We start from the raw sequence: 26,866 nt of genomic DNA on the forward strand, positions 1-26,866 counted from the left end.
TCGTGACTTCAGGGTTTCATATTCTTGGTTCTTTCGGTAAAATCACGTAGAAGGGAAATAAAAAACAGAATATTAAGCAAGATTTTTTTTTATTTCCCTTCTACGTGACTTTACCGAAAGAACCAATAATATGTAATGAATCTGTTCACGGATATATTTCACACAGCAGTGATATCATTAAGTCATGTAGTTTTGTCCAGTAGATAATGTTTGTGGTCATGTGATGCAGGTTAAGAGGAGCATGGTTGGGGCAGATTGAATCTATGTTATTGTATTGTGTGAATGTAATGTTTTATCTGGATAGAGTCCCTTGAGATGGGACATCTCGTTTCAGAGTATGCATTTGGCTGGTAGACATTTCCACTACGATTAGCTATCATTTGTGGCCAGTTCGCTTCTAAACACGAGTTATATAATTCAGGGTGCTTTACCTAGTAAAATAAAAAATAGTTTAGTTTGAGTTTAAATAGTTTGCAAGTGTGTCCCATGGTGTCAAGTAACACGTACATAGCAAACACTTAACAAGCATAAACTAAAAACGTTTATTCTACCAGGCAAGGCCCACTGAGCTATTTAGCTTTTTTTCAGAAGCGAATTGGCCACAAACGATAGCTCAACGAAGTGGCTTATCATGTTGACATGTATAGCAGCCAAATACTCTAAACACGTGAGGACCCAGATAAAATCTACGCGACCATGGATAGAGAGACACGCAAACTCAAAATATATAGGTGTCAGGGTCAGAATCAGAATCGAACCCACGACCTCCTGCATAGCAGGCGAGGTAGTTAACATCTCGCCACCGTGGCACCACTACAGATGCACGGTGCACGTACAGCCCTTGTTGTCAATCCACTGCTTGATTCAGGCCTCTCCAAATGCAAGTTTAATGCTGCAACCTCCACATAAATACATTCCCTCACCAGCCCCCGTACCTAAATATTCTCAAATCTTTTCGAGACCGTCATAAATTTTGGGATAAAATTTGGAAAAATAAATAAACCAACATGCACCCGGGTATCGATTCTGGAAAGCGTTGCGCGCATGCGAGGCTGTGGTGGTTGTTGCGATCAGTGCAATCAGTGTAATCAGTGCAATCATTGTAATCAGTGTAATCAGTGCAATCAGTGTAATCAGTGTAATCAGTGCAATCAGTGTAATCAGTGTAATCAGTGTAATCAGTGCAATCAATGCAATCAGTGTAATACATACAATCAGTGTAATCAGTGCAATCAGTGCAATCAGTGTAATCGGTGAAATCGGTATAATCAGTGTAATCAGTGCAATCAGTGTAATCAGTGCAATCAGTGTAATCAGTGCAATCAGTGTAATCAGTGCAATCAGTGTAATCGGTGAAATCGGTATAATCAGTGGTTGTTGTAATCAGTAAAAGCGTTGCGTGGGTGTGAGGCTGTGGTTGTTGTGATCAGTGCAATCAGTGTAATCAGTGCAATCAGTGCAACCAGTGCAATCAGTGATTGTTTTAATCAGTGAAAGCGTTGTGTGGGTGTGAGGCTGTGGTTGTTGTTGTAATCAGTGCAAAATGTTTTGTGGTTTCATGAGGCCATTAGGGAGTTAGTGTGTGTGTGTGTAGTGTATAGTGTTTGCCTTTTTGCATTTAATAATAAATGTGTTAATCCACTCTGGACACATTGCCTGCACAAACGCAGCAGCAGCAGTAAGCAGCTTTCTCCGTTTTTCTCGGGGCGTCAGCGTTTTCAGCTGAATAAGACTCAGCCCCCCCCACTCCCCATCCCATCTCCCGCTGATCACGAGAGACAAAGATTCCTACCTCCCTTAATCCAACGATAACTTATCTCGATTGCCTATGTCTGCGAGCACCTATTAAGGCTGGTACTGCAGGGCTGGATTCAGTTTGAAGAGGCCTGGGGCTGTGTGTAGTCTTTGTGGGAGGGCACTTTTTGTAGTCTATTACATTCATTCTAAGGTTGATTTTGAATGCATTCAATGTATTAATCTCAGCTGGATCACTCTTTGATGGGACATCTCGTTTGCCTGGCTGTCCAGGGTGTGAATTTGACAGGTGCATAATAGCAATACATGCACTGATACAAATACAGTTTTACACGCACACGTAAAACAACACAATGACAAGTATTTATTCCGCTCGCCACGCTAACCAGAACTACAACAGACATGACATTAAGGCCCTCATTGTAGCAGTTCTTGAATTTGAATCAGTGCTGCTCACACAACGCATTCCCAGAAGGCCGTGCAGCTGATTATCGGTTGTGGAAGAAATGTGAAGAAATCTTTCAATAACATATTTACGCGGAGAGACGGCTATGTGAGAAAGACAGCATTTATCTGCTCATTCACTTTGTCATTTATATTCGCCACAACGACGCGAGTGATAATCTTCGGTTATATAAACTCGTGCGATTTACACGAGAAAAATAAGCAACTTAACAGTACAGGCTCGAACATAAAATAAAAATAACTCGGTGTGATTGAATTCATAGCAACAAGGATCTAAGGAAGCTGGGTCTACATTCGCAAAGTTTGCTCCACTTGGGCGCCACGGTGGCTAGGAGATGTTAGCTACCTAGCCTGGTATACAGGAGGTCGTGGGTTCGACCCTGACGCCTGCTGCTGCTACAATAACAATAGTTTAAAGCGATTTGGAGCATGTTTTTTTGTGTGGGGGGGGGGGGGCAGAGCTTTGTGACGTCATATTTGAGGGGGGGGGGGTCTGACTTTTTGTGACGCCGTGTGACGAGGGGGAGGGGGTCAAAAATCGTCCAAAATCGCGTGACGTCATTTATGGACGGCCCCAAAGCCACTTCGTTGAGCTCTATCATTTGTGGTCAGGTCGCTTTTGAAAAAGAGTGATATCGCTCAGTGGGCCTTACCTGGGAAAATAAACAATAGTTTCGAGGTAGTTTTTTTTTAGAATAGCGGGTGTCGTGAAGTTTAATGACAACGTTGATGATTGGCTGAGTCTATCCGCGACCTACAATTGATCTTTATGGCGGCACCCTGGGGCACCAAATAATACAAACTGGCCGAGGCAATTACATATTTAATTTCTGGGACACAAATTTTTCCAGGGGTGTTACTTAACTTCGCGACTGGGGTACCAATCAATCCGACATCAGTGCCACTTCGCGATATCGAAACGCAGCGAGGACGCTTGCGCTGAAACCCTGAACGCTCGCGGTACGCACCGTAGTAGTGCATCGTGCACAGCTCGTCGAGATGAGTCGATTGCCGCATCGCCGACCATCAACAGACTCAAGACGAACTGCGTCACGGACACGATGCGAGAGCCGGGCTGCTATGGATACCCCGGGGGTACCGCCATGAGGTTCATTTGTTATCGGCGACCTGTCTGCCGCCCGTGGGATGGATGCTGTAGCCCCTGACTCCACAGGGCCAAACGTTCGCTTTCATTCCACGGTCACCAACAATGACGGAGTGAGTGGCTGCTGCTGCCAAGTCTATGGGGCGCATCTCAGAGAGAGAGAGATCCCACGTCCCCCCGAGGAGATGGCGCGGTGACAAAAATTCAGCTCGCGTTCTGGCGCTCAGTGGGATGATCACATCGTGAGATTGTGAGGCTTGGGGAGGCCTTCGTCCAGCAGTGGATTGACCACGACAGACGAGGATGGCGACGGTGATGATTACGCCGATCGTGCAATGACAAATCGCGCGACGTTGACTTGTGTTCCTGCAGTGATGCACCGGAGCCTAACGATTAAGGGATTACAACTTATGATATTAGCAGGCGCCTAAGCCTTTTCCTTTTATAAACACAGAAACCCGCTGAATTGTCATTCCTTAATTGTCTTACTTGCGCGTTTCATTCGGCGCAACCGCTGCCCTCAGCGCCCTCAGCCAATGGCGCAGCCCCGCAACCGCTTGCTCGTGCCACTGCTGACAGAAGGGCCTCCCCGCTCGAGGGTATTTGGCCGACGTCTTGGTTGGACGAGGCGAGAGTTGCCCGCACTTTACCCCCCCCCCCCCCCCCCGCATGCGACCTGCCTACGGACTATCTGCGGTGTCCACCAATTTCAGTGCATTGCCGGGTGGACCGAAGCGGGTTGAATGCGAGGAACGACTGCCACGCTTGCAGATTGAGCCGGTGACGTCTGGGTTCGCAAAGCCCCGCTACAAGTCCAGTGGTGGCTCTTTAAATCTTCACAAGGCGGCTCTTATCGAATGGGCAAGACGTAAAACACACTGTCACAGGAGCAAAGAATAATGGATTCTAGTTGCGTGATACGTTGTATGCTATAGTTACTACTATATACAAGTGGCTAAATGTTGTTGTTTTGGCTCTCCAACACACCGGCGTGCTGTACTAGTAACGAATTGGCATGTTCTGTTTACGTGACAACCCTTACTAATTGGCTGTGTCGGGTGGTGGCGGGTTTAATGACACATTGATCTATGTATGCGATCTAACCCTAAATAACCTGCATTATGGATACACTTGGCTCTTTGCAAACTCATGGGTACTTTGTGGCTCTTGATTTGTTACTACTAAATGAAACAAAATTTTTATTTTTATTTTATTTTACCAGGTAAGGTCCACTGAGCTGTGTAGCTCTTTTTCAGAAGCGACCTTGCCACAAATGATGGCTCAACGAAGTGGCTTATCACGTGGAATTTTGCGGCAGCCGAACGCTCTAAATGCGTGTTTCTAAATGTGGAGTGAAAAATCGGAGGGGCCGGAGCAAATTCCACGCGACCACGGGGAGAGAAAAACATGCAAACTCCAAATATACAGGCGTCAGGGGCGGGATCGAACCCCCGACCTCCTGAATACTAGGCGAGGTAGTTAACATCCCGTCACCGTAGCGGAATGTTTACTACCTCGCCTGGTTCTTTGCAAACTCATGGGCATTTTGTATATATAGCTGCCACTGTATAGAGATAACTGGATGATGTGTGGACATCGTTTGTCTGTGAGTGACCGCTCTTGTCTTCCGGTGCCTTGTCTGCACTACTCTCTCTTTGTTTTTAAATGATGCTGCTCGGTGCGATGTCGTTGTTGATTGATGGCGCATTTATATTTTATAGATATATTTGTTCATTTTTATTGGAAATTTAAGTTTACCACTGGAACTTTTCATGCTTAATCTTGCACTTTTTTCAGTACTCAACTGGCTAAAACTAAAAAAGACACAATTTATATTTAAAATGATATGATTTCTTACCCATTTAAATGTGTTCATTCGTTTGTATAATCCATGTATTTGTCTCTGATGTGTTACGTCTGTCATGTGGTTTTTATTGATGAAACCCGAAATAAGAGCGTCTTAGCTCGCAGGGTACTTCAAGATGAACTCAAACTCAACTGAAACGTTGTGGCCGTTGGTCTGTTACTGTGTGGCCACCCTGACGGCAGGACCCCTGTCGTACTACTCATTACATGGCATTTATTCCAACAATTAACCAATTAAATGCCCTCTTTTTGTTGGAGTTGAATGTTGGCTGAGTGTGCATTGCACACACCTACACGTGTCAAAGACGAATATCCACCGCATAGATTTGTATGTATTTATGTAAGTTGAACTTCATGTATGCAGGAGGGACAACAACAACAGGGCAATTAAAAGTGTGTTGTTGTTCGGAAAAATGTAAGGAACAGGAAAGAGAGAGGCAGACCTAACAGGGAATGGCTTGACCACGACATCACAAGAGATCGGTGCCAGAAAGACGTGGGCCATGACTTGAGCACATTGACACAAGACAGAGAGGAAAGTGGAAACACATGACGAAATGTGCAATGGACACCTCTCTGCCCATGGATCGTGATGATGATGTTGAACTTCTTTCGCACCGTACGCAGCCAACCGTGCTAATCAGAGCATTATAGACTGTTAGAAATAAGCACTGTCGGTGAGCACCTGTGTAGGCTGACGCAGTTCAGTACACCATGGGGTGGTGTGGCGAGCACTACGAATTGCCACTTTCTGGTTTAGGGTCAACATCAGCGACGGGTGATGTCTAGACTGGTCCTGAGGCTCCCCTTCGCCGACCACGTTGGTGAAATATGATCAAACAACCCCCATGTATGTGTAATAAAGGACTCCTTTACACACGATGTCGCTCTCCGTTGGTCCTTTATTGGGTTCTTCCTCGCAACCTGCCGGTCCTCTCTCTGACCCTCGCCGTCTCCGTGTTCGTGCGCCACCGCCAGCGTGGCTTCCTCCGTGGTTCACTCTCTCTCCTCCTCTTCCGGCTCTCTCCTTATATCCCCTCTCTCACGTGACCCAAACTCCACCTTCTTTTACTGCCCCTGTCTCCGCCCCCACTCACCCCGACGACCAGGCTCCGCCTCTCCAATACATCGGCCCGTGTGAGTGGTGCGGAGGCAGCGCCCACCCTGTCCTTGCTCGCATTACACATGTACAGAGACTCCTCTACTTACGAACGAGTTAAGTTCCAGAGGTCTGTTCGTAAGTCGATTTGTTCGTAAGTCCAACTTTACTCCCGTCGATTCCAAACATGTTGTACGGCGTGTACACGAAACACGGGGAATGGCTTTACACGTTGTATAATCTCCTGTAGACGTAGATGCCACTGGTTCTTCACGTTCTGCAGATGTCGATGGCACCACCGCCATCGATTGCGCGGCGGTTGAACTTACGACTCTCGGGTTCGAACAGGCAACTGGACATACGGACCAGGTTTGTACGTATCTCTGAAAGTTTGTAAGTCGAATGTTCGTAAGTAGAGGAGTCGATTTTATGTTGAACTTCTTTCGCACCGTACGCAACCAACCGTGCTAATCGGACTGACATGGTGTGGGTAGGCCTTCACCCAGCAGTGGTTTGACAGAGGGCTGTAGAGATAAAGACAATTATTATCACACCTGTGGAGTTCACACCTGATGATGATGCTTGTGTTGCAGTCGAAACGTCGTGAGAATTTTTTTTGTTTTCTAATTTTATTATTTTATTATTTCCCTTCTACGTGACTTTACCGATAGAACCAATAATATAAAAAGCCCCTTAATAGTGCGCAAAGAAGCAACGAAGAAGTGCACGCCTTGGAAAAGAAAGGACGCACGGATGAGAGGACATAGGCAGGCCAATGCCGTCGTGTCAAACTGTGCAATGCGAGTGAGGGAGTGACGGCCGAGACGGTCGAGAAAAGTAACGAGGAGTGGGCGGCCAAGGGGCGGAAAGCGCGTTCGAGTTGGACGCCCGCCGAGGAGACGGAACGATGCGATGAGCCCGCGTGCAAGTGCTGGGTGCGACGGTGACATCGCAGGGCCGTGGGAGATGGCAATGGCTTGGGGAGGGGATTCATCCGGCAGTGGATTGATGTTGTCTAATAATAATGATGACGACAACGACGATGATTCAGTTCAGTTCATTTATTTGGTATAGCTCTGTGAGCCGTTCGGCTCTTGAATCGGGTGCAACCGCAACAAACAAAACATGAACAAGAAACATCTTAAAGTGACTACGCGCAACAGAAAAAGTACCGTATATCAATGCTGTGTGCAAAAATCCCAGTGGGATGCAAGTCAAACAATAACAACCATAAGACAATTTAGATCAAAGTTATCAGTCTAACTAGTCTAACGTGACATCATCATCATCAAATGATGATACGTTGATGTTGCCCTTTAGATAAGTGTAGGAGCTGATAAGCCCCAGTACATTGAGGGAGGCGTGAGAGCTTACAGCCACGCACGCGGGAGTTTTAATGCGGCGTGCGAATCCCACTGTTACGTGGCATTGTGTTAATCAAACAAATTATGGTCGAGGTGGGCTGGGTAGCTCAGAGGTCAGAGTCACTGAGCCGGCACCGATGAGATTCTGAGGTTCAATGTGGGATTCAGCCGCCCGCTGTGATTAAACCGCGATCCTTAAGTGCGGCGAGTTGATGGTGAATCAAATATATATATAGCTTGACATTTAGTCGTTGTAAAGCTTGCACCAACAACAACAAAAACGATGCAGATCCGGGCACTGGTTTTGTGCTAAAATTGCGTGGCGAATTTTCATAGCGATTGGTGTAGAGCAGGAGTTGTGCGACATACGGTCCATGGGCGAGATATGGCCACGGTGTTGTCTTTACCTCGCTGATCTCATCAAGGAGCGTAAACCATCATCGCGTCCACTCCGGTGGTCACCCTCGCAGCAGCCGTCTTTGGCTGCTGGCAGAGGTGTGGACTTGAGTCATGTGACTTGGACTCGAGTCAGACTCGAGTCATGAATTTGATGACTTCAGACTCGACTTGGACTTGCATAACAATGACTTTGTCCCACCTCTAAGATGTGGACTCGAGTCATGTGACTTGGACTCGAGTCAGACTCGAGTCATGAATTTGATGACTTCAGACTCGACTTGGACTTGCATAACAATGACTTTGTCCCACCTCTGGCTGCTGGCCATCAGATGCGCGCTTCTGCGGCCGTCTGGAACGTTCTTCCTTCCGATATCAGGAAACGACTGGGAGCTATGGCACTTTTAAATCATTCAGATTGAAAACTCGATTCTTTAGAACTGTGTTTAGTTTGTAATCCTTCCCCCGCACCTGCGATTATCACGGTTGGCTACGTACGGTGCGAAAGAAGTTCAACACACATACGTACATCCGTGGCCCGCGCCTTATTTTAACCGCGGGCGGTGGAAACAAGAACTCATCACTTCAATGCGGCCTGCCGCTACGGGCACTTTGGCCGCGCTGATCAGGAACTAGAGGGGGATATAATTCGTCGACGTGGCAACAGCGCTGCGTTTCTGATCGTAACGATGCCCGGTCACTTTATGTCGCTGCGAAGAGCTTCCGGGCGGCAACATGATTTGGCTGAGTTCTCCGTTGAATCTGCGGTTTCCAAAGTAGTTTGAGGGCCTCATGTGGCCTTCGGCGAAGGCAGGATCCCCAGAGCTTGCGTAGAGTTTTGTCATTTTCATTAAATTGTAATTATTAGCGCTCGGATGGACACACGTGATGCTATCAGGCCAGAGCAATACGAGAGCCTATTAGCTCCCTCAAAAATCAATGTTTGTACTTATTGTAAGCTACGCAGGGCCTAATGTGAATTAAAGAAAACAATTTAGCCGCTGTTTAAGAGACAAAGCAGATGGCATAGAATTTGGGGGTGGGGAGAAGGGTGAGAGGCAGTGGCGTTAGCCACCGAGTGTGCAGGCAGTGCAACTGCACCGGCACTTCATGGGCTGGATGGGGCCCAGGCATTGGGCTACACAGAATGGGGGGGGGGGCATTGAACAGAGGCCCCCACCAATTCATTCCTTGAAACTAAGGCCCCATGTCCAACTATGCTACGCCACTGACGAAAGTCAAAATCAACGTCTCGCTCATAGGAACATTGAGAAGGTGGTGGTGGTGGTGGTCACCTCTCCTCTTGTGAGCCCTGAGCCAGTGGCGGAAAATTCCTCATTCCTATGGTCAGGGCGAGTCCATCCATGGGACAAACCGGTGACGGGAATGAGTGAATGTAATGGGGAGATGCGTAGACAGGGGCTGGTGGATCACCACCGCAATGGAACTGCCTGCATGTGTCAGACGACTGCAGGGGCAGGGTCAGTGTGTAAAGCAAGTACAGAAAGTAGGTATTTGTGTCTGGTTATCTTCTCATGCACGTGAGTCTTCCCCCCCCCTCCCCCCGTCACTCCAGTTTCCTCCCACAAGAAGCAAAACTACAATTAAAGGAATTATTATTACCATTACAAGACAAAGACCCCCCGTATAGCCTTAACAGACTCGAGGAGCAAGTGCAGTTAGCGAGCACCTATGAAGGCCGGCAAAGCGCACGAGGGGGTGGGTGGCCAGCACCACGCCGGACCGCCTTTGTCTCCCGAGTGGCGATGTTTACACACCGCACCAGGTACTCATTTGAGGCTAAGCTGACCTAGGGGGTGGCCCAGGACCGGTTCAGATAATCGTCACTGGTGGTGGCCGTGAGCGGGAATCGAACTCGGGTAGCCGGGTTCGTTGCGCAGCACACTAACCACTGCACCACCACTCCACACACACACATTACAAAGACAAAGATCCCCCGTATAGCCTTAACCGACTGTTGAGGCAAGTATTGTTAGCCAGTAGCACTTATGAAATCCGGCACGGCACACGAGGGGGTTGGTGGCCAGCAACACACCCGGCCGCCTTTGTCTCCCCAGTGACGATGTTTATACATCGCACCAGGTACTCATTTGAGTCGACGTAGGGGAGGCCCAGGATCGGTTCAGATAATCGTCACTGGTGTTGGCCGTGAGTGGGAATCGAACTCGGGTCGCCAGGTTTGTAGCGCAGAGCGCTAAACGCTACACTACCGCTACCCACTACACGCATTACTCACGTATATACATACACACTGTTAGAGAGCCCACGAGCTTTTGCTCCACATCACCAATCCTCCCTCAATCCGTCTGTCCTCCTTCCCTCCCCTCCCTAAACTCCCCTGCCCGGTGTTGTCCCCACCCACCCACCATATATCAATCTCCAAACATCAATGACTCAGTCGAACGCGGCTCAGAGAGAGGAGCCTTGCCGAGCCAAAGTCACAACTTGTTGCTGAAGTTGTGACACCTTCGGCACTTGCAGCCCGCTTTATTATTTGACAGCATCGTGAAACCGCCGTCCTCCCTTTGCGCCGCGTGGAGCTCGACGTTTCATTTAAGACATGGATTCAAACAGCGGCAGTCACTCGGCGATTAATGGTAAGAATTATTTTTTTAAACATCCCATAGACTTTAATTTTTGTATTATGATCTGTCCTGGATGAAAATGTCTTTTTTTCCCTTCCCCTATAAATGTGATGTATTAATTTTGTTTTATTTTGGACATCTGTGAAAAGAAGCTTCATAGCTCATCGGATGCCTCCTGCAGTCGAAATAACGATTCTGATTCTGAATTCCCTTCCAATGAAAGCGCAAAAAATATCTCCTGGATTAGCTAATTGCGGCTATGAGAATGAAATATGTTATTTGATGTTGAAATTCCCTGCCGGATATATCACCGCAGAGAGGGTGACAATGGGCCAAGTGGTAATGCGCGTGCCACTTATTGCAGAAGTGCCACGGTGGCGAGGAGATGTTAACTACCTCGCCTGGTATACAGGAGGTCGTGGGTTACATCCCGACCCTGACGCCTGCTGCTGTATATTTGGAGTTTGCGGTGTCTCTCTCCCCGTGGATTTTTCTCCGGGTTTTTACGGGTTCTCTCTCCACATGTAGAATCGACATCACGCGTTTAAAAATAATATTTAGCTGCTATACATTTCCACACGATCCGCCACTTAATTGAGCTATCATTTGTGATAGCCAGGTCGCTTCTAAGAAAGAGCTATTCAGCTCAGTGGGCTTTACCTGGTAAAATAAAAATGTCTTCTTGGTTCTTTCGGTAAAGTCACGTAGAAGGGAAGTAATAAAATAATAAAAATAAAACATAATAAAATAATTCTCACGACGTTTCGGCCACAACACAAGCAGCCGTCCTCAGGTGAAGACCAGGTCTGTCGGGGAGACAGCGTCATTCATGATGAATCCCTGCAGTCACGAAAGCTTTACATCGAAATTTAAAATAAAAATAGTTAAGCTTAGTTCGAGGGTTATTCCTCAACACACCGATGAGCAGAATAAATAACAAGTGGCCCATTAAACACGAGTATGCCGTGTGACAATTAAATTTGTTTGGCTGTGTCCGGCGGTTGAGGATTCTTAATAGCACAGACGCATAAATCAACATCATCATCATCTTTCCAGAGTTGCTACAATAACTATCAATCTGTAGAGTAAATAGTCATCATTCTATGGATGGACTTGTCACTGCCATGGGAATGAGGAATTTCCACCATTAACATAGGCCAGCCGAAGCAGTTGAGCACCGTTTCATGCTCACTTGCTCACAAACACACTTTGGCTTAACTTACTCCAGAAACTAAACTAAAAACTATTATAAACAATTATCTTTCCAGGTAAGGCGCACTCTTTTTTGCAGAAGCGACCTGACCACAAATTATATCTCAACGAAGTGGCCTATCACGTGTAAATGTATGGCAGATGAATAATTCAAACGCGTGATGTTGATTCTAAATGTGGAGGGAAAAACCGGAGGATCTGGAGCAAAATCCACGCGCACACGGGAAGCACATGCAAACTCCAAATGTACAGCAGGCGTCAAGGTCGGGATCAAACCTCCGACCTCCTGTATACCAGGTGAGGTAGTTAACGTCGTGCCACCAAAATGATTTGCCGGAATAAAATGATGCTTTGGTTACATGACAACTTCTCTTATACGATTATGCAAATTCTATTGTCCACGAGGTTCTAAAACCCTGATAATGATGCTGCTGCAGTGGTAGCAGCAGCCAATGTTGTTGTTGACGATGACGATGATGATACGAAAGTTTCTGCCACTGCTCTTGTTAATTCCCTGTGGATAGAGATGCTGATTATTTGTAATTCAGCTGCTGATTTTGTAACCGATAAATGGGACTGCGGCTAAAAAATGCTACTGATGATTCTGATGCAGTTAATAACAATAACACTGACAATCGTCATAAGAATACCACTGCTGCTGCTACTACAGATGAGGGTGCTGCTGATGATGATGGCCCTCTCCGATTAGCACGTTTGGCTAATGTACGGTGAGAAAAAAGTTCAATATTCATAATAATTAATCTCATGTTGCATGTTGCTGCAGTTGATGATGGCGACAATATTGACAATCAAAACCGGACCTTCATTTGTCATAAATCTCTGGGGTCCCCAACCCGACACCAATCGCCTCCTCTCCCCCTGGGGAAATAGTTTCAGGGGCTCAGCCTTGGACAGCTCCGTCTAAGATTAAGCCGTGTGGCCAGTTTCATAACACAATTTCAGGGGAAAATGTCCATTACATTTCGAACGTCCCAACAGAGCATCCTGACACGTCGATTGGTAGTCGGGCAATATTCCGAAGGACGCTGTACTCGCTCTTGGGAATTGTTGATGTTCTTGTGTTATGTTTTGGTTGTTGCTGCTGCTGCTGCTGTGCCTACGGACCACAGATCTCCCATTTAAGCCAGCCGGGCAACGGGTTAAACGGGATCAAATTCTAAATCGTCATAATTACCATCATCATTATTATTGTCACTCGAGGTGGCTAACGCACGCACACAAATTACCACCTCGCGTCTCATAGGTCAAGATTACTGCGTTCGTCCCGCCGAACTGCACAGCCCCGGCCATGCGCTCGCCGCCGTCTCCCAGGCTCGCTACGCCGGCGGCGGCGGCGGCGACGCGAGCGCGAGGCACTGCCCGGGGTCGCTGGCGCGCAAGACCGCGGCGAGCCTCCTGCTCACGTGCCTGGTGTGCGGCGATGCCAGCAGCGGCAAGCACTACGGCATCTACGCGTGCAACGGCTGCAGCGGCTTCTTCAAGCGGAGCGTCAGGCGCAAGCTCATTTACAGGTTCCGGGCGTCGTCGCACAAGAAACTACGAAGGGCTATTTTTTTTGGTTATTTCAAATTTTTAATAGAAGATTTTATTTTTTACCCGGTATAGCTGCTTTTATTTTTTTTTACGGAAGCGACCTGGACATCACGAATGATAGCCCAACGAAAGGTGGCTTATAGTGTGGGAGAATTTATAGCAGCCAAATAAACGCGTATTGCCAATTTTAAATGTGGACAGAGGAGGGGGGTCGAAATTGAGGACCCTGGAGAAAAATCCACGCGACCACGGGGAGAGGAGACATGCAAACTCCACATATAGAGCGGTCAGGTCAGGGTCGAACCTACGTATACCAGGCGAGGTAGTTAACATCTCGCCACACTTGAAGAGATCTCGGAGGTAGCTCTGTGATATTCCCGTCGCGGGCCTCTGCTAGATCAACTCAGCCTTAAATGAGTACCTGGTGCGATGTGTAAAGATTGGTACTGGTGAGACGAAGGGTGGAGGCATCGGCACCGGGGAGACAAAGGCGGCCGGGCGTGGTGTGGCCACCCACCCCCCTCGCATTCCGTGCCGGCCTTCATAGGTGCTACCTCTGGAACAACCTCCGCGGAGCAATCCGCACGCTCGACTCCATCCCGAGAATCAAGTCACAACTCATCTGCACAGCTCTTTGCAATCGCACACAACGTGTGTTGAACTTATTTCGCACCGTACAGAGCCAACGACGCTAATCGGAGGTGCGGGAGAAGAACAACAATGACTATTATTATAATTACAATCATCAGAGCATGTGTGTGTGTGTGCATGTTTTGCCACAAAGTACGTGCGGTTAATGCGGACTTTATATCTTGCCAAATGTAACTATTTGGTGTTTGAACGTTTGAACTCCTGTTTTATTGCCAGAAAGGGTTAAAAGCCATTTATTTTTCACCATTGAACTAACTCACAGCCACAACTATTAAACAATTATAGACAATATGTTTTTCTCATTGTACAGAATTGTCAGTTGTTGTGGTCACGAGTATGAATGTGATGGCCCTTTGAGTGGCATATTCGTGCAAGGAAGGCGCCGTGAGTGCACAAGCTAAACACGATTGACTTGACGGCAGTCTGCGGGAAGGCTACACGTTGGGAGAACCTCTATCTTTGTGTTGCGCAATGCAGGTGCCAGGCGAGCACCGGCCTGTGCACGGTGGACAAAGCTCACCGGAACCAGTGCCAGGCCTGTCGCCTGCGCAAGTGCCTCCACGCGGGCATGAACAAGGATGGTAAAGCGACACAGTTAACATGCACGCACGCACGCAGACCCCCCCGTATAGCCTCAACAGACTGTTGGGGCAAGCGCTGTTAGCGAGCAGCTGTGAAGGCACACGAAGTGGTGGGTGGCCAACACCACGCCCGACCGTCTTTGTCTCCCCAGCGGCGATGTTTACACACCGCACCGAGTATTCATTAGAGGCTGAGTCGACCTATGGGAGGAGGCCCAGGGCCCGTTCAGATGATCGTCACCGGTGTTGGCCGTGAGTGGGGAATCGAACTCAGGTTTCTGGGTTCGTAGCGCAGTGCGCTAACCGCTTCACCACCGCTCTCCACCACGCCCAGCACACACATAGCGAGCACCACACTGGCACAGAGAGAAACCGATGGATATTGCAAAATGTGCTTTTGGTCTAGATTTGAAGTTTTCTTTACTGCCGGGATCCATACTCTTTGGTTCTTTCGGTAAAGTCACGTAGGTGAAGTCACGTAGATTGCTTGTGTTGCGACCGAAACGTCGTGATTTAATTGATTTAATTTAATTCCTACGTGACTTTACCGAAAGAACCAAAGAGTATGTGCTTTTGGTATTGTGCAGCGACATGGGCGTTTCATTTGGCACTCACGCGAAAGAGGATCGTTTACACTGAGAGAATGGCCCAGCAGGAAGATGACATTACAGAACTACTGCCGAAGTCGCGTTAATTACGCGTCCTACTAATCAGAGTATGTGAACAGCAAATTAATATTCGGTTTAAAAAAATAAAATGTTAGCGCTCATCTATTCCAAGGTACTGTTTGTTACCGACCGCTTAACAATTGTCTATGTAGGTACATAAATATGTTGTACACCTCGCAAATAATGTTTGTTGCATGGCAAGCTGACTCCAGGCACGATGCGGGCATCAAAAAGCTTCACGTTACAAACCACACGTCTGCCGAGCAAGCATCTCGAGGATTCTGTCACGGATTTTTTTTGCCGCCGTCGTCGTTTTTGCTTAATTCACAGCCGAGTTGCCCTTTTTCAAGTGTTTCACGCAAACTTCGTGTTCACGGACTTCTCGCCCCCGTTGAACGTGTGGTGGGGTAAAGTGTGGGTAGTCCCACTTCCTTGTTGTACAACTGGCCAGTGTGGAAGAGCAGGGGTCTCTCTGGAGCTCCCTCCGGCGGAGGCCCCTTCCACCGGCTGTGGTGTGAGCAGGCAATTGCAGGGCTGCGCCTATGCCTTGTTTAACTTGTGTGTGCTATTCTAGATTAGAAGTTTTCGTGACTGCAAGGATCCACACTCTTTGGTTCTATCGGTAAAGTCACGTAAGTGAAAAAAGAAGAAATAACATTTTTAGTTTTTTTCTAAAATATAACTAAAATGTAGTTATTTCAATTTTTTTAATTCTGTATTTTTATTTTATTCTTTCACCGACGTGACTTTACCGAAAGAACCAAAGAGTTTGTGTGTGCTAATCGGAGGTGCGGATATAGATCAATAAAGTTGCATTGAGACTCATAGAGCACAGCCCACGACCGTCGGCAGTGGAGGCAGCTACAAGGCATCGCAGTTACATTGAGTTGCATAGAGATTAATCGACTTACGCAGATGGTCATAGAGTTAAATAGAGATCCATGGAGTTACACGAAGAGCCATAGTTACATATATATGTATGTTGAACTTCTTTCGCACCGTACATAGCCAGCCATGCTAATCAGAGGTGGTGGAGAAGGACAAGAAGCTTAACAAAAATGACGCATCTCCGATTATCACGGTTGGCTACGTACGGCGCGAAAAAAGTTATCCACACATCTCGACGGAACAGATTAAATTTCGATTTAAAGCTTTCGTGACTGCAGGAATTCATTTTCTTGGTTCTTTCGGTAAAGTCACGTAGAAGGGAAAAAATAAAATAATAAAAGTCAAACATAATAAAATAAAAATAAAACATAATAAAAGTAAATATTGTTAAATTTGTATTACTTTAACAGGACCCTGCGGGGTGGGCTGGTAGGAATAATACTTAGTACCGGTACAGGGATATCGACCGGGTATAGAGGAGTTAAAGACAAAATTACTGTATTCTAGTGTAACGTTAATTAAAAGTGTTTGTTTTGACAAGAAACGCTGTTAGATTTAAAGACCCCTCACCACCAGCCCCCACCACCAGCCCCCACCACCAGCCCCCACCACCAGCCCCCACCACCACCCCCCACCACCAGCCCCCACCACCACCCCCCACCACCAGCCCCCACCACCAGCCCTCACCACCAGCCCCCACCACCACCCCCCCACCACCAGCCCTCACCACCAGCCCTCACCACCACCCCCACCACCAGCCCCCACCACCACCCTCACCACCAGCCCCCACCACCAGCCCTCACCACCAGCCCCCACCACCAGCCCTCACCACCAGCCCTCACCACCAGCCCTCACCACCACCCCCCACCACCAGCCCCACCACCAACCCTCACCACCAGCCCCCACCACCAGCCCCCACCACCAGCCCTCACCACCAGCCCCCACCACCAGCCCTCACCACCAGCCCTCACCACCAGCCCTCACCACCAGCCCCCCACCACCAGCCCCACCACCAGCCCCCACCACCAGCCCTCACCACCAGCCCCCACCACCAGCCCCCACCACCAGCCCTCACCACCAGCCCTCACCACCAGCCCCCACGACCAGCCCCCACCACCAGCCCTCACCACCAGCCCCCACGACCAGCCCCTCACCACCAGCCCCCACCACCAGCCCCCCCCACCCCCCACCACCACCCCACCACCACCCCCACCCCCCCCACCACCACCCCCCACCACCACCCCCCACCACCAGCCCCCACCACCACCCCCACCACCACCCCACACCACCCCCCCCCACCCCACCACCACCCCCACCACCAGCCCACCACACCCCCACCACCACCCCCCACCACCACCCCCCACCAGCCCCACCACCACCCCCCCACCACCAGCCCCCCCCCACCCCCCACCACCACCCCCACCACCAGCCCCCCACCACCCCCCACCACCCCTCCCACCACCCCCCCCACCAGCCCCCCCACCACCCCCCCACCACCCCCCACCACCCCCCCCACCACCACCCCCCCCCACCACCCCCCCCCCACCACCCCCCACCACCCCCCCACCACCCCCAACCACCCCCCCACCACCACCCCCACACCACCACCCTCACACCACCCCCCACCACCACCCTACACCACCACGCCCCAAACCCCCACCACCACCAGCCCCCACCACCAGCCTTACAACGCAAAAGCCTAAGGCTTTATAAGAAGCGCTGAATGACTAGGCCTCAGTAACTTTAAAGTGACGAATGAAGTTAATAAACCACTAATAATAGTGCGCGCCTGTCGTTAAAATGTAACTCTTACACGCGGCTACTCGCGTTAATGTTAAAAGTGCAATTTACTTTTTATAAACATTAAAATAAACGCTTAATATACCTTGCCACGCAAAGGCCTAAGGCTGTATACGAGGCGCTAACGGACTAGGCCTCAGTAACTTTAAAGTGACTAATACAGTTTATAAACTACTGATTATAGCGCGCGCCTGTCGTTAAAATGTAACTCTTACACGCGGCTACTCGCGTTAATGTTAAAAGTGCAATTTATTTTTTATAAACAAATTAAAATAAACTCTTAATATACCTTGCCACGCAAAGGCCTAAGGCTGTATACGAGGCGCTAACGGACTAGGCCTCAGTAACTTAAAAGTGACAAATAAAGTTAATAAACTACTGATTATAGCGCGCTCCTGTCGTTAAAATGTAACTCTTATACGCGGCTACTCGCGTTAATGTTAAAAGTGCAATTTATTTTTTATAAACATTAAAATAAACGCTTAATATACCTTGCCACGCAAAGGCCTAAGGCTGTATACGAGGCGCTGAATGACTAGGCCTCAGTAACTTTAAATTGACTAATACAGTTTATAAACTACTGATTATAGCGCGTGACTGTCGTTAAAATGTAACTCTTACACGCGGCTACTCGCGTTAATGTTAAAAGTGCAATTAATTTTTTATAAACATTAAAATAAACGCTTAATATACCTTGCCACGCAAAAGCCTAAGGCTGTATACGAGGCGCTAACGGACTAGGCCTCAGTAACATTATAGTTGCGCGCGTCTCGTTAAAATGTAACTCTTACACTGCGGCTACTCACGTTAATGTTAACGAAACGCGCGCACTTTATTTAATTTCAAGGTTTTAATCAAAAGCTATCTCGGGGAATAAGGGAATGTTACACGTGTCATGCCAAGTGTTTGCAGTAGGGGGCGATGTTGCTACCAGGATAGCGTCACTGAGTCTAAAGGTTTTTGTAGGGTCATGCCAAGTGTTTGCAGTAGGGGGCGATGTTGATACACGGAGGGACGGACGGACGGACGGACGGACAGTCGGACGGACGGACGGACGGACACATTAATCTATTGGTGGTCTGGTCCACTTCGTTCCTACCAGTATTATTTCCCTTCTACGTGACTTTACCAAAAGAACCAAGAAGAGGAACAGATTAATTCGCTCAAGCGCAAACAAAACAAAAATCCACAGCTTACCGTCAACCTCAAGGCCCTGTTTTTATTTTGTATCGTTGTGTATCCCGACACCCTCGCGCAGCTGTTCAGAACGAACGGCAGCCGCGTAGCACTGCCCAAGTCCGGCCCGGCGACCCCGAATTGGGCGCCAGGCTCATGCTTGGCAGACACATGGGCACCGGCTGCTGTGACGCCAACGGCGCTGGCATCAGCAGCGGGAGGAGCGGCAGCTTTGGTGGTAGCGGTGGCATCAGCAGTGGCAGCAGCGGCGGCTTTGGTGGCAGTGGTGGCAACAGCAGTGGCAGCAGCGGTGGCGTTGGTGGCAGTGGTGGCATCAGCAGTGGCAGCAGCGGCAGCTTTGGTGGCAGTGGTGGCATCAGCAGTGGCGTTGGTGGCAGCGGTGGCATCAGCGGCGGCGGCACAGTTCCGATGGCGTATGCTAAGCGAGAGCCAGATGAAGGTGAGTGAGAAAGGGTTGCTTCAAAATGTCGCCGGGGTGGCTAAGTTGGTCAGCGGCACTCGCCGTGTCGTGTCGGGGAAGCCACCCCTTGAAAATGAGAATTCTCAGTGGGCCTGGAATTTTGGTCCTTTTAAAAAATAAGTGATCCCGTTTGCGCTATCGGGGTCGTGTGGTTACGCGAAGCAATCACTCGGATTTTATGCAGACAGCTCTTCATGTTAGCGAACGGCCCACGGAAGCGGATATCGCGAAACTACTTCTGAGTCCCCTTCTTCAAGTGACCTCTGCTCTTGTCTCTTTTTTTCAACGGTTTTACTAAACTTGACTCCTATGTTTGTCGTGGTCAAATCTTGTAATCAAAATTTAGTCTACTTCCTGTTATGCAATCAATTCCAAAATTTGCACACGTACTCAAATCCGGTGACAATGCATGCCTGTATCAAATTCGGCATCAATTAATCAATTAATTGGCTCTTTTAAACCAATTAACATTGTGTATAGATGGCTTATTAATTAAGTATTTATTTGGGTGGGTCAAAAACGCCGCGGTCCCTAAACACTGGAATCGCCTCGCCCAAGAAGCAGGCGCCACGTGTCTCTTGTCATCAAGATGTCGTCCACTTATCGTTGTCCATTCCAGTTATTTACTTTTTAGTGCACTTTAAAATAAAACCGTTGTTTAAAAAAACACATTTTTAAGAATTTTATTTCAATATAAATCGCATTTAAGACCTCTCCAAGCAGGCTCCCAGCACATGGAGCGAAACGTCAGACAACAGGCGGTCGGCAAAACCTGAAACCGCATTTGGAAGCTCTTCGGCACGACCACGGTGAATACATGTTACTCGGTGATTAGCTCGTCACCTCGCTGATCTGTTCGACCATCGACATTCACATCCCTCCGGCGTTTCGTTTTCAGACGAGGCTGTCGATGTGACAGGCGAGGACGAGACGGAGGAGGAGAGCGAGACCTCCACGCGGCACTATCGGGCTCTCGGGCCCGACGGTTCGAGCCCGGGCCTCCCACAGGCACCGGCCTCGACGCTCCAGGCCCCGGGAGAGTCACGTTCCCCGATCCGGGCTCGCGCCTCTCCCAAGTGCCTGCCCGTGGCCTCGGCGGAGGTCTCCGACACTCCCATGAGCCTCCTCTTCATGGCCATCAAGTGGGCGAAAAACCTGCCCGCTTTCTCGGCCCTGCCATTCCGGGACCAGGCAAGCGACCGTACAAAAGAAGCGCCGGGGGCATGGATTCCGCGTCGCGCCAATCCAATGTCTGGACGGCGAAGACACGTGGATGGGGGGAAAAGCTTCGATAGCCTCATTCGCAACGAGCCACGCACCTTGGGTCACCAACGTGACAAAGAGAGAAATATAAATGCGTCGTTAAACCCCGTCGCCATCCGACACGGACGATTAGTAAAGGTTTGTCACGACTTCAGCACACCGGTTGTGTGTTGGCGAGAGTAATCCCATAGCGTTTACAATTCGAGTGCCGTGACGTTTCGCTGGCGATTGCAACCGCCTTCACCAGGCGATTCATTTAGCCGAGATCCGGAGTGTTAGGTCAATGACCAGTCAAGTAACCTTCTTCGTGAGCTTCTCATTTCACTCCCCCCCCCCCACCTTTTTCCCGGGGTCATCAATGACGCAATCACTCGAGCGCTCGCTCCGGCACATGACATGCGACGAAATAACCCATCCGTTATGATCCGATTTTTTTGTTAAATGTAATTCCGAGTTGGCGTCACCGATAATCCGGATGAGGGCGCTATCAGACTCGCCGCGGCCTTCAGAGGCAACGCGCGGTCAGACTCGGGCACCCGACCCACCCCCCCAATGGCGCGTTTCGTGGGTGGTCTCACGCCCTTGGGGACAACGTCACGGGGTATTTAATTGTCGGATTTGCATCGCGTAGGCAGGCCGCGTGGACACAGCGATAATGCCGCAGGGTGCATCAATGTCACGCGCTGGCGTTTGTCGTCCATGACGATGGGTGGGACCAAAACAAATGACGTCACGCACCTGGGGAGAGGGGCGGGGTCAGACATTTGTGACGATGTGTGACGAAGGGGGGGGGCTGAGAAATGTGACGTCACATCAAAATGCGCAACTTAATTAAATAGCTTTTAAATAAATGTTTTCTCCTACATCAGAGTGCAGCGCCACATTAAATACGCACTACAATGACAATCGTTTAAAGCGATTGGAAGCATGTTTTTTTTTGGGGGGGGAGGGGTGGCAGAGCTTTGTGACGTCATTTTTGAGGGGGGGGTCTGACTTTTTGTAACGCCGTGTGACGAGGGGGGGGGGGGGAGTCAAAAATCGTCCAAAATCGCGTGACGTCATTTATGGACGGCCCCAAAGTATATATATTTGTTTTCAATTCCAAAATGAAATGAACGCTACGACGTACCGACCCAAAAAAAAACGTGGCACGTCGAAGAAGAAGAACGCTGCAAGTTCGCAGTGAATCGTGCAGAGGTGTTGCGTGCTCTGAAACGACACTCGGGAACTATTATCGCAGTCGTACTAGGTCAGCTCGGACATGAAAGTATTTGGCTGCTATGAATGTACATTCGTGGAGAGATGAACACCAATGACGCTCAATCCATTTCCCATCGTGTCGCCCTGTCTCCCCGTCCCGTCAACGTACACACAAAGACAAAGATCCCCCGTATAGCCTGAACAGACTGTTGGGGCAAGTGCTGTTAGCGAGCACCTATGAAGGCCGGCACGGCACACGAGGGGGTGGGTGGCCAGCACCACGCCCGACCGCCTTTGACTCCCCAGTGGCGATGTTTACTACACACAGCACCAGGTACTCATTTCAGGCTGAGTCGACCTAGGGGAGGAGGCCCAGGACCGGTTCAGACAATCGTCATCGGTGTTGGCCGTGAGCGGGAATCGAACTCGGGTTGCTGGGTACGTAGCGGAGCGTGGCGCTAACCGCTACACCACCACTCCCCACCACAACACCCACCACTCGCCACCAAGTGGCGGTGACGTCACAACGGCACCTGTGCCAGGCTAGGTACACCACTTTGAGGCCACGTGAAGTGTCGAACGCCCACTGGCAAAGCGCTCACGGGACAGACCCAGCAGGTGCCATGGGTTGACTTGACTGAGATGACTGATCGATGCACCAACCTGTGCCCACCGACACACATACGCACGTACATCACACACACGTACACACACACGCACACGTGTACACACACACGTACACACACACGTACACACACACACGCACGTACACACACGCGTACACACACGTACACACACGTACACACACACGTACACACATACGTACACACACACGTGCACACACACACACACGTACACACACACACGTGCACACACACGTACACACACACACGTGCACACACACGTGCACACACACACGTACACACACACATGTACACACACACGTACACAAACACACGTACACACACACGTACACACACGTGCACACACACGCGTGTACACACACACACACACAGGTGATCCTGCTGGAGGAGGCTTGGAGCGAACTCTTCCTGCTCTGCTCCGCTCAGTGGGCGCTGCACAGCGATGCCTCCCGCGCCGCCTTCCAGGGCGCCGCCTCGCCCTGCCCGTGTCCCCTCGGAGCCGGCGGCGGCCCCGAGGGGTCGTGCCCCTTGCAGGCCGCGCACGGTGGGGCCGTCGACCTCCGCTTCCTGCGCGACATGACGGAACGCTTCCGAGACCTCACCGTGGACTCCACGGAGTTCGCGTGCCTCAAGGCGGTCGTCTTGTTCAAGCCAGGCCAGTGTGGAGGGGGGGGGGGGTTGCGGAACGTCACGATTTTGGGGGTGGCGGGGGGGGGTCCGCTGTAGGTAGCGCCAAGGTAGCTCGGTAGATGTGAAGTAGCTTCGGCTGAATTTAGATTTAAAGCTTTCGTGACTGCAGGGATTCATCTTCTTGGTTCTTTCGGTAAAGTCAGGTGAAGACCAGGTATGTCGGGGAGACAGCGTCTGACGCCGTCTCCCCGACAGACCTGGTCTTCACCTGAGGACGGCTGCTTGCGTTGTGGCCGAAACGTCGTGAGCATTATTTTATAATGTTTTATTTTATTATTTTATTATTTCAATTTTACGTGACTTTACCGAAAGAACCAAGAAGATAGCTTCGGCTGGTTACGCAGCAGGAGGTCGTGGGTTCGATTTCGTCTCCCTGATGCCTGTTGCACGCAGGGACTCCCATACCCTGTCAACCCAGACGGTTTTACCCCGTTTTCTTGTGCAGGGGAATTGAGTTTTCAGGTGCGTGCTGCGTACAGCCGTTTGAATGCGGGCAACATTTTTGTTTTGTCTTATTTGTTTGTGTTTCTCCCTTGTGATGGGACTTTGTAGGATGAACGTTGAGATTTATAAGGGCACGGGGTGACCACTAAGGTCTGAGTTGGTCTGTGATAAGATAGGCACTGATAAGAGATTGACAGGTATGGGGCCGTCCATAAATTGACGTCACGCACCTAGGGGGGGAGGGGTCAGACATTTGTGACGATATGTGACGAGGAGGGGGGGGGTTTGAGAAATGTGACGTCACATCAAAATGTGCAACTTTAAATAAATATAGACAACACGTTCTACTTAATTAAATATACTTTTTAATAACATCAGAGTGCAGCGCCACATTAAATACGCACTACAATGACAATAGTTTAAAGCGATTTGAAGCATGTTTTTTTTTGGGGGGTGGGGGGAGGGGCAGAGGTTTGTGACGTCATATTTGAGGGGGGGTCTGACTTTTTGTGACGCCGTGTGACAAAGGGGGTGGGGGTCAAAAATCATGTGACGTCATTTATGGATGGCCCCTATTTGAACATTCGACTTACGAACTTTCAGATATATGAACAAACCTGTCCGTATGTCCAGTTTCCTGTTCGAACCGATAGTCGTAAGTTCAACCGCTGTGCAATAGATGGCGATGGTGGCATAGACATCTGCAGAACATGGAGAACCAGTGGCGTCTACATCTACAGTAGATTATACAAGACCTGCATATAGCTTAGTGGGGCATTATCTGGCAAAATAAAAACAATATTTTAATAGTTTAAATAGTTGGGAGGGCTGCCACCTGCCCGGTTGGACCACCCCCCCGGGCACTGGAATTGTTCAACGACCGATCTAAACAATAACCTAACACCACTCCACTAAATGTATTTATGAACTTTGTATTTAAGTTTGTGGAGTATTTTCTAATTTGTCACGCCACGTTGTTACCTTATCTGTTTGTTTTCTATAATTTGTTTGTGCCTTAGCTAATAACGAGCCTGTTGGCTGCCATTCAAGTAACGATTTTTACACCCCTATCCTTCGTTAATAAATGTTGCACTCCGATCGTGTTTTTTGATATCATACTCTTTGTTTTTTTCGGTAAAGTCACGTAGGTAAAAAATAAAATAAATGAAAACTAAATTAAATCACGACGTTTCGGGCGCAACACAAGCGTCCTTCTTCAGGTGGGGACAACGTAGCGAAAGCACAACCGCTTAAGTGTGTCTAAGAGATGGCTGTGACAGCGCCCGAAACGTCGTGATTTAATTTAGTTTTCATTTATTTTATTTTTTACCCTACGTGACTTTACCGAAAAAACCAAAGAGTATGAATCCTTGCAGTCACGAAAAGCTTCAAATTTAGAATTTTTTTTATATCGTTTGTTGTTGTAACGTTCCAACCCCGTGCCCCTACTGGACATCTGTGAAAGGAGCTTCAAAACTCATCGGATTCCTACTGCAGTAGAAATAAATATTCTGTTGGCGGAACCGAAGGGTATGTCTAATCACTCTCGCGCGCGCGCGTCTTTGCATCCCTTTATCTCATCCGCAGAAGCCAGCGGCTTGAAGGACGGAGACCAAGTGGAGAGTTTACAGGACCAGTCCCAGGTGATGCTGAGCCAGCATTGCCGTGCTCTGTACCCCAGCCAGCCAGCAAGGTACAACTCCAGCTTCTCGTGGCACTCGCACGGTGGGCGTACGCGCGTAGCCAACCGTGCTGATAGGAGGTGCGGGGGATGGCCAACAATCTGAGCGCAAAAAGAAGCGGTCCTAGAGAAATGAGTTTTCAATCTAGTCGACGGCCAACTACTTTCATGAGCTGAGCGGAAGGGTGATGCAGTACGCTGGATGATTCGGCAACGCGGCGGCGTACCCTCAGTTGTTGGACCCGCCGTCTCACCGTGCGTGTGCGCAGGAGTAACGATCGTAACTTGCCACTAACTTCATCGTCACGTGATTATTTGTGGAGAAATCGTGTTCGCTTCACGCGGTACCTCTCCAGAACGCGTCTGTACCGCGTCAAACGAGGACCAATCCGCGTTTAATCATCAACTAACCGATGCGTCGTCATGCAATCAGCGCCAACCACCCCCCAAAGCCGAAGGGCAGATCTTTTTTGTTAAACTGGGAAACTTTTTGCCCATATTTTCTATTTAATGTTTTTTAAGCGCATTTTTTTAAAAACAGGCATAATTATTCGGGTTTGCCCGTCCGTCCGTCTGTCCAACCAATACATTCTCAGAAATACTGATAAATTATAATTCATATTCCCTCTGTACGCGCACGGTAATTGAAATAGTGACATCTACGTTATTTTATTTGCGAGTTTTTTACTTGTATTTTTTCTTCCCCGAATTCGGCGCCCCACTTAAATCTGGCGCCCTTAGGCGACCGCCTCTAAATCGGCCTGCATGGACGGGCCTCGGCTGGCGTCATGCCACCAATTGCGCTTCACGACAATTGCCCGCCCCCCACCTATTGCACTGGAAACGGAGCCCAGCTCACTCGGAAAACAACGCTCCGCCGCGTCCCAACAACCCACGTCAGTTTCAGTTTCATTTATTAGGTGTAGCCCTGTGAGCCATGCGGCTCTTGACTCGGGTGCAACCGCAACAAACAAAAACATGAACAAAGAACACCTTAAAGTGACTACGCGCAACAGAAAAATCCAGGGAAAAAACAGCAAAGTCTTCCAGAAAAAAAACCACCGCGTATCAACGCTGTGTGTAAAAATCCCAGTGGGATTGCAAGTCGCCTGTCCCTCGCTGCGCGCGTTGTCTGCGTGGGCAGGTTCGGCAAGCTGCTGCTGCTTATTCCCGCCCTCCGTTTGATCCACGCCGACCGCCTGGAGAAGATTTTTTTCCAGCGAGCGCTGCACAGCGCCCCCATGGAGCGTCTCATCTGCGATATGTTTCGCGACTGA

At 49.2% G+C, this 26,866-nt stretch overlaps 1 protein-coding gene across 1 annotated transcript; it reads left to right on the plus strand.

Annotated features, from left to right (window-relative positions):
* Positions 1-3,281: 3,281 nt before the first annotated feature.
* Positions 3,282-26,866, plus strand: NR2E3 (nuclear receptor subfamily 2 group E member 3). The gene is made up of 8 exons (XM_061570598.1): positions 3,282-3,315; positions 13,133-13,400; positions 14,551-14,654; positions 19,269-19,424; positions 20,566-20,858; positions 23,147-23,429; positions 25,496-25,601; positions 26,734-26,866. The coding sequence occupies exons 1-8, from the start codon at positions 3,282-3,284 to the stop codon at positions 26,864-26,866; spliced, it is 1,377 nt and encodes a 458-aa protein (XP_061426582.1).

This window comes from Lethenteron reissneri, chromosome 46, assembly GCF_015708825.2.
Source record: "Lethenteron reissneri isolate LAM-NWPU_2019-01 chromosome 46, ASM1570882v1, whole genome shotgun sequence".
Taxonomy (NCBI): domain Eukaryota; kingdom Metazoa; phylum Chordata; class Hyperoartia; order Petromyzontiformes; family Petromyzontidae; genus Lethenteron; species Lethenteron reissneri.

Excerpts from the sequence above, each read along its gene's own strand:
- NR2E3 (XM_061570598.1), top strand. The coding sequence starts at position 3,282 with ATGCGAGAGCCGGGCTGCTATGGATACCCCGGGG. Across the intron at positions 13,401-14,550 it reads AGGCGCAAGCTCATTTACAG|GTGCCAGGCGAGCACCGGCC; the intron begins GTTCCGGGCGTC and ends TGCGCAATGCAG. Across the intron at positions 20,859-23,146 it reads CCCTGCCATTCCGGGACCAG|GTGATCCTGCTGGAGGAGGC; the intron begins GCAAGCGACCGT and ends ACACACACACAG.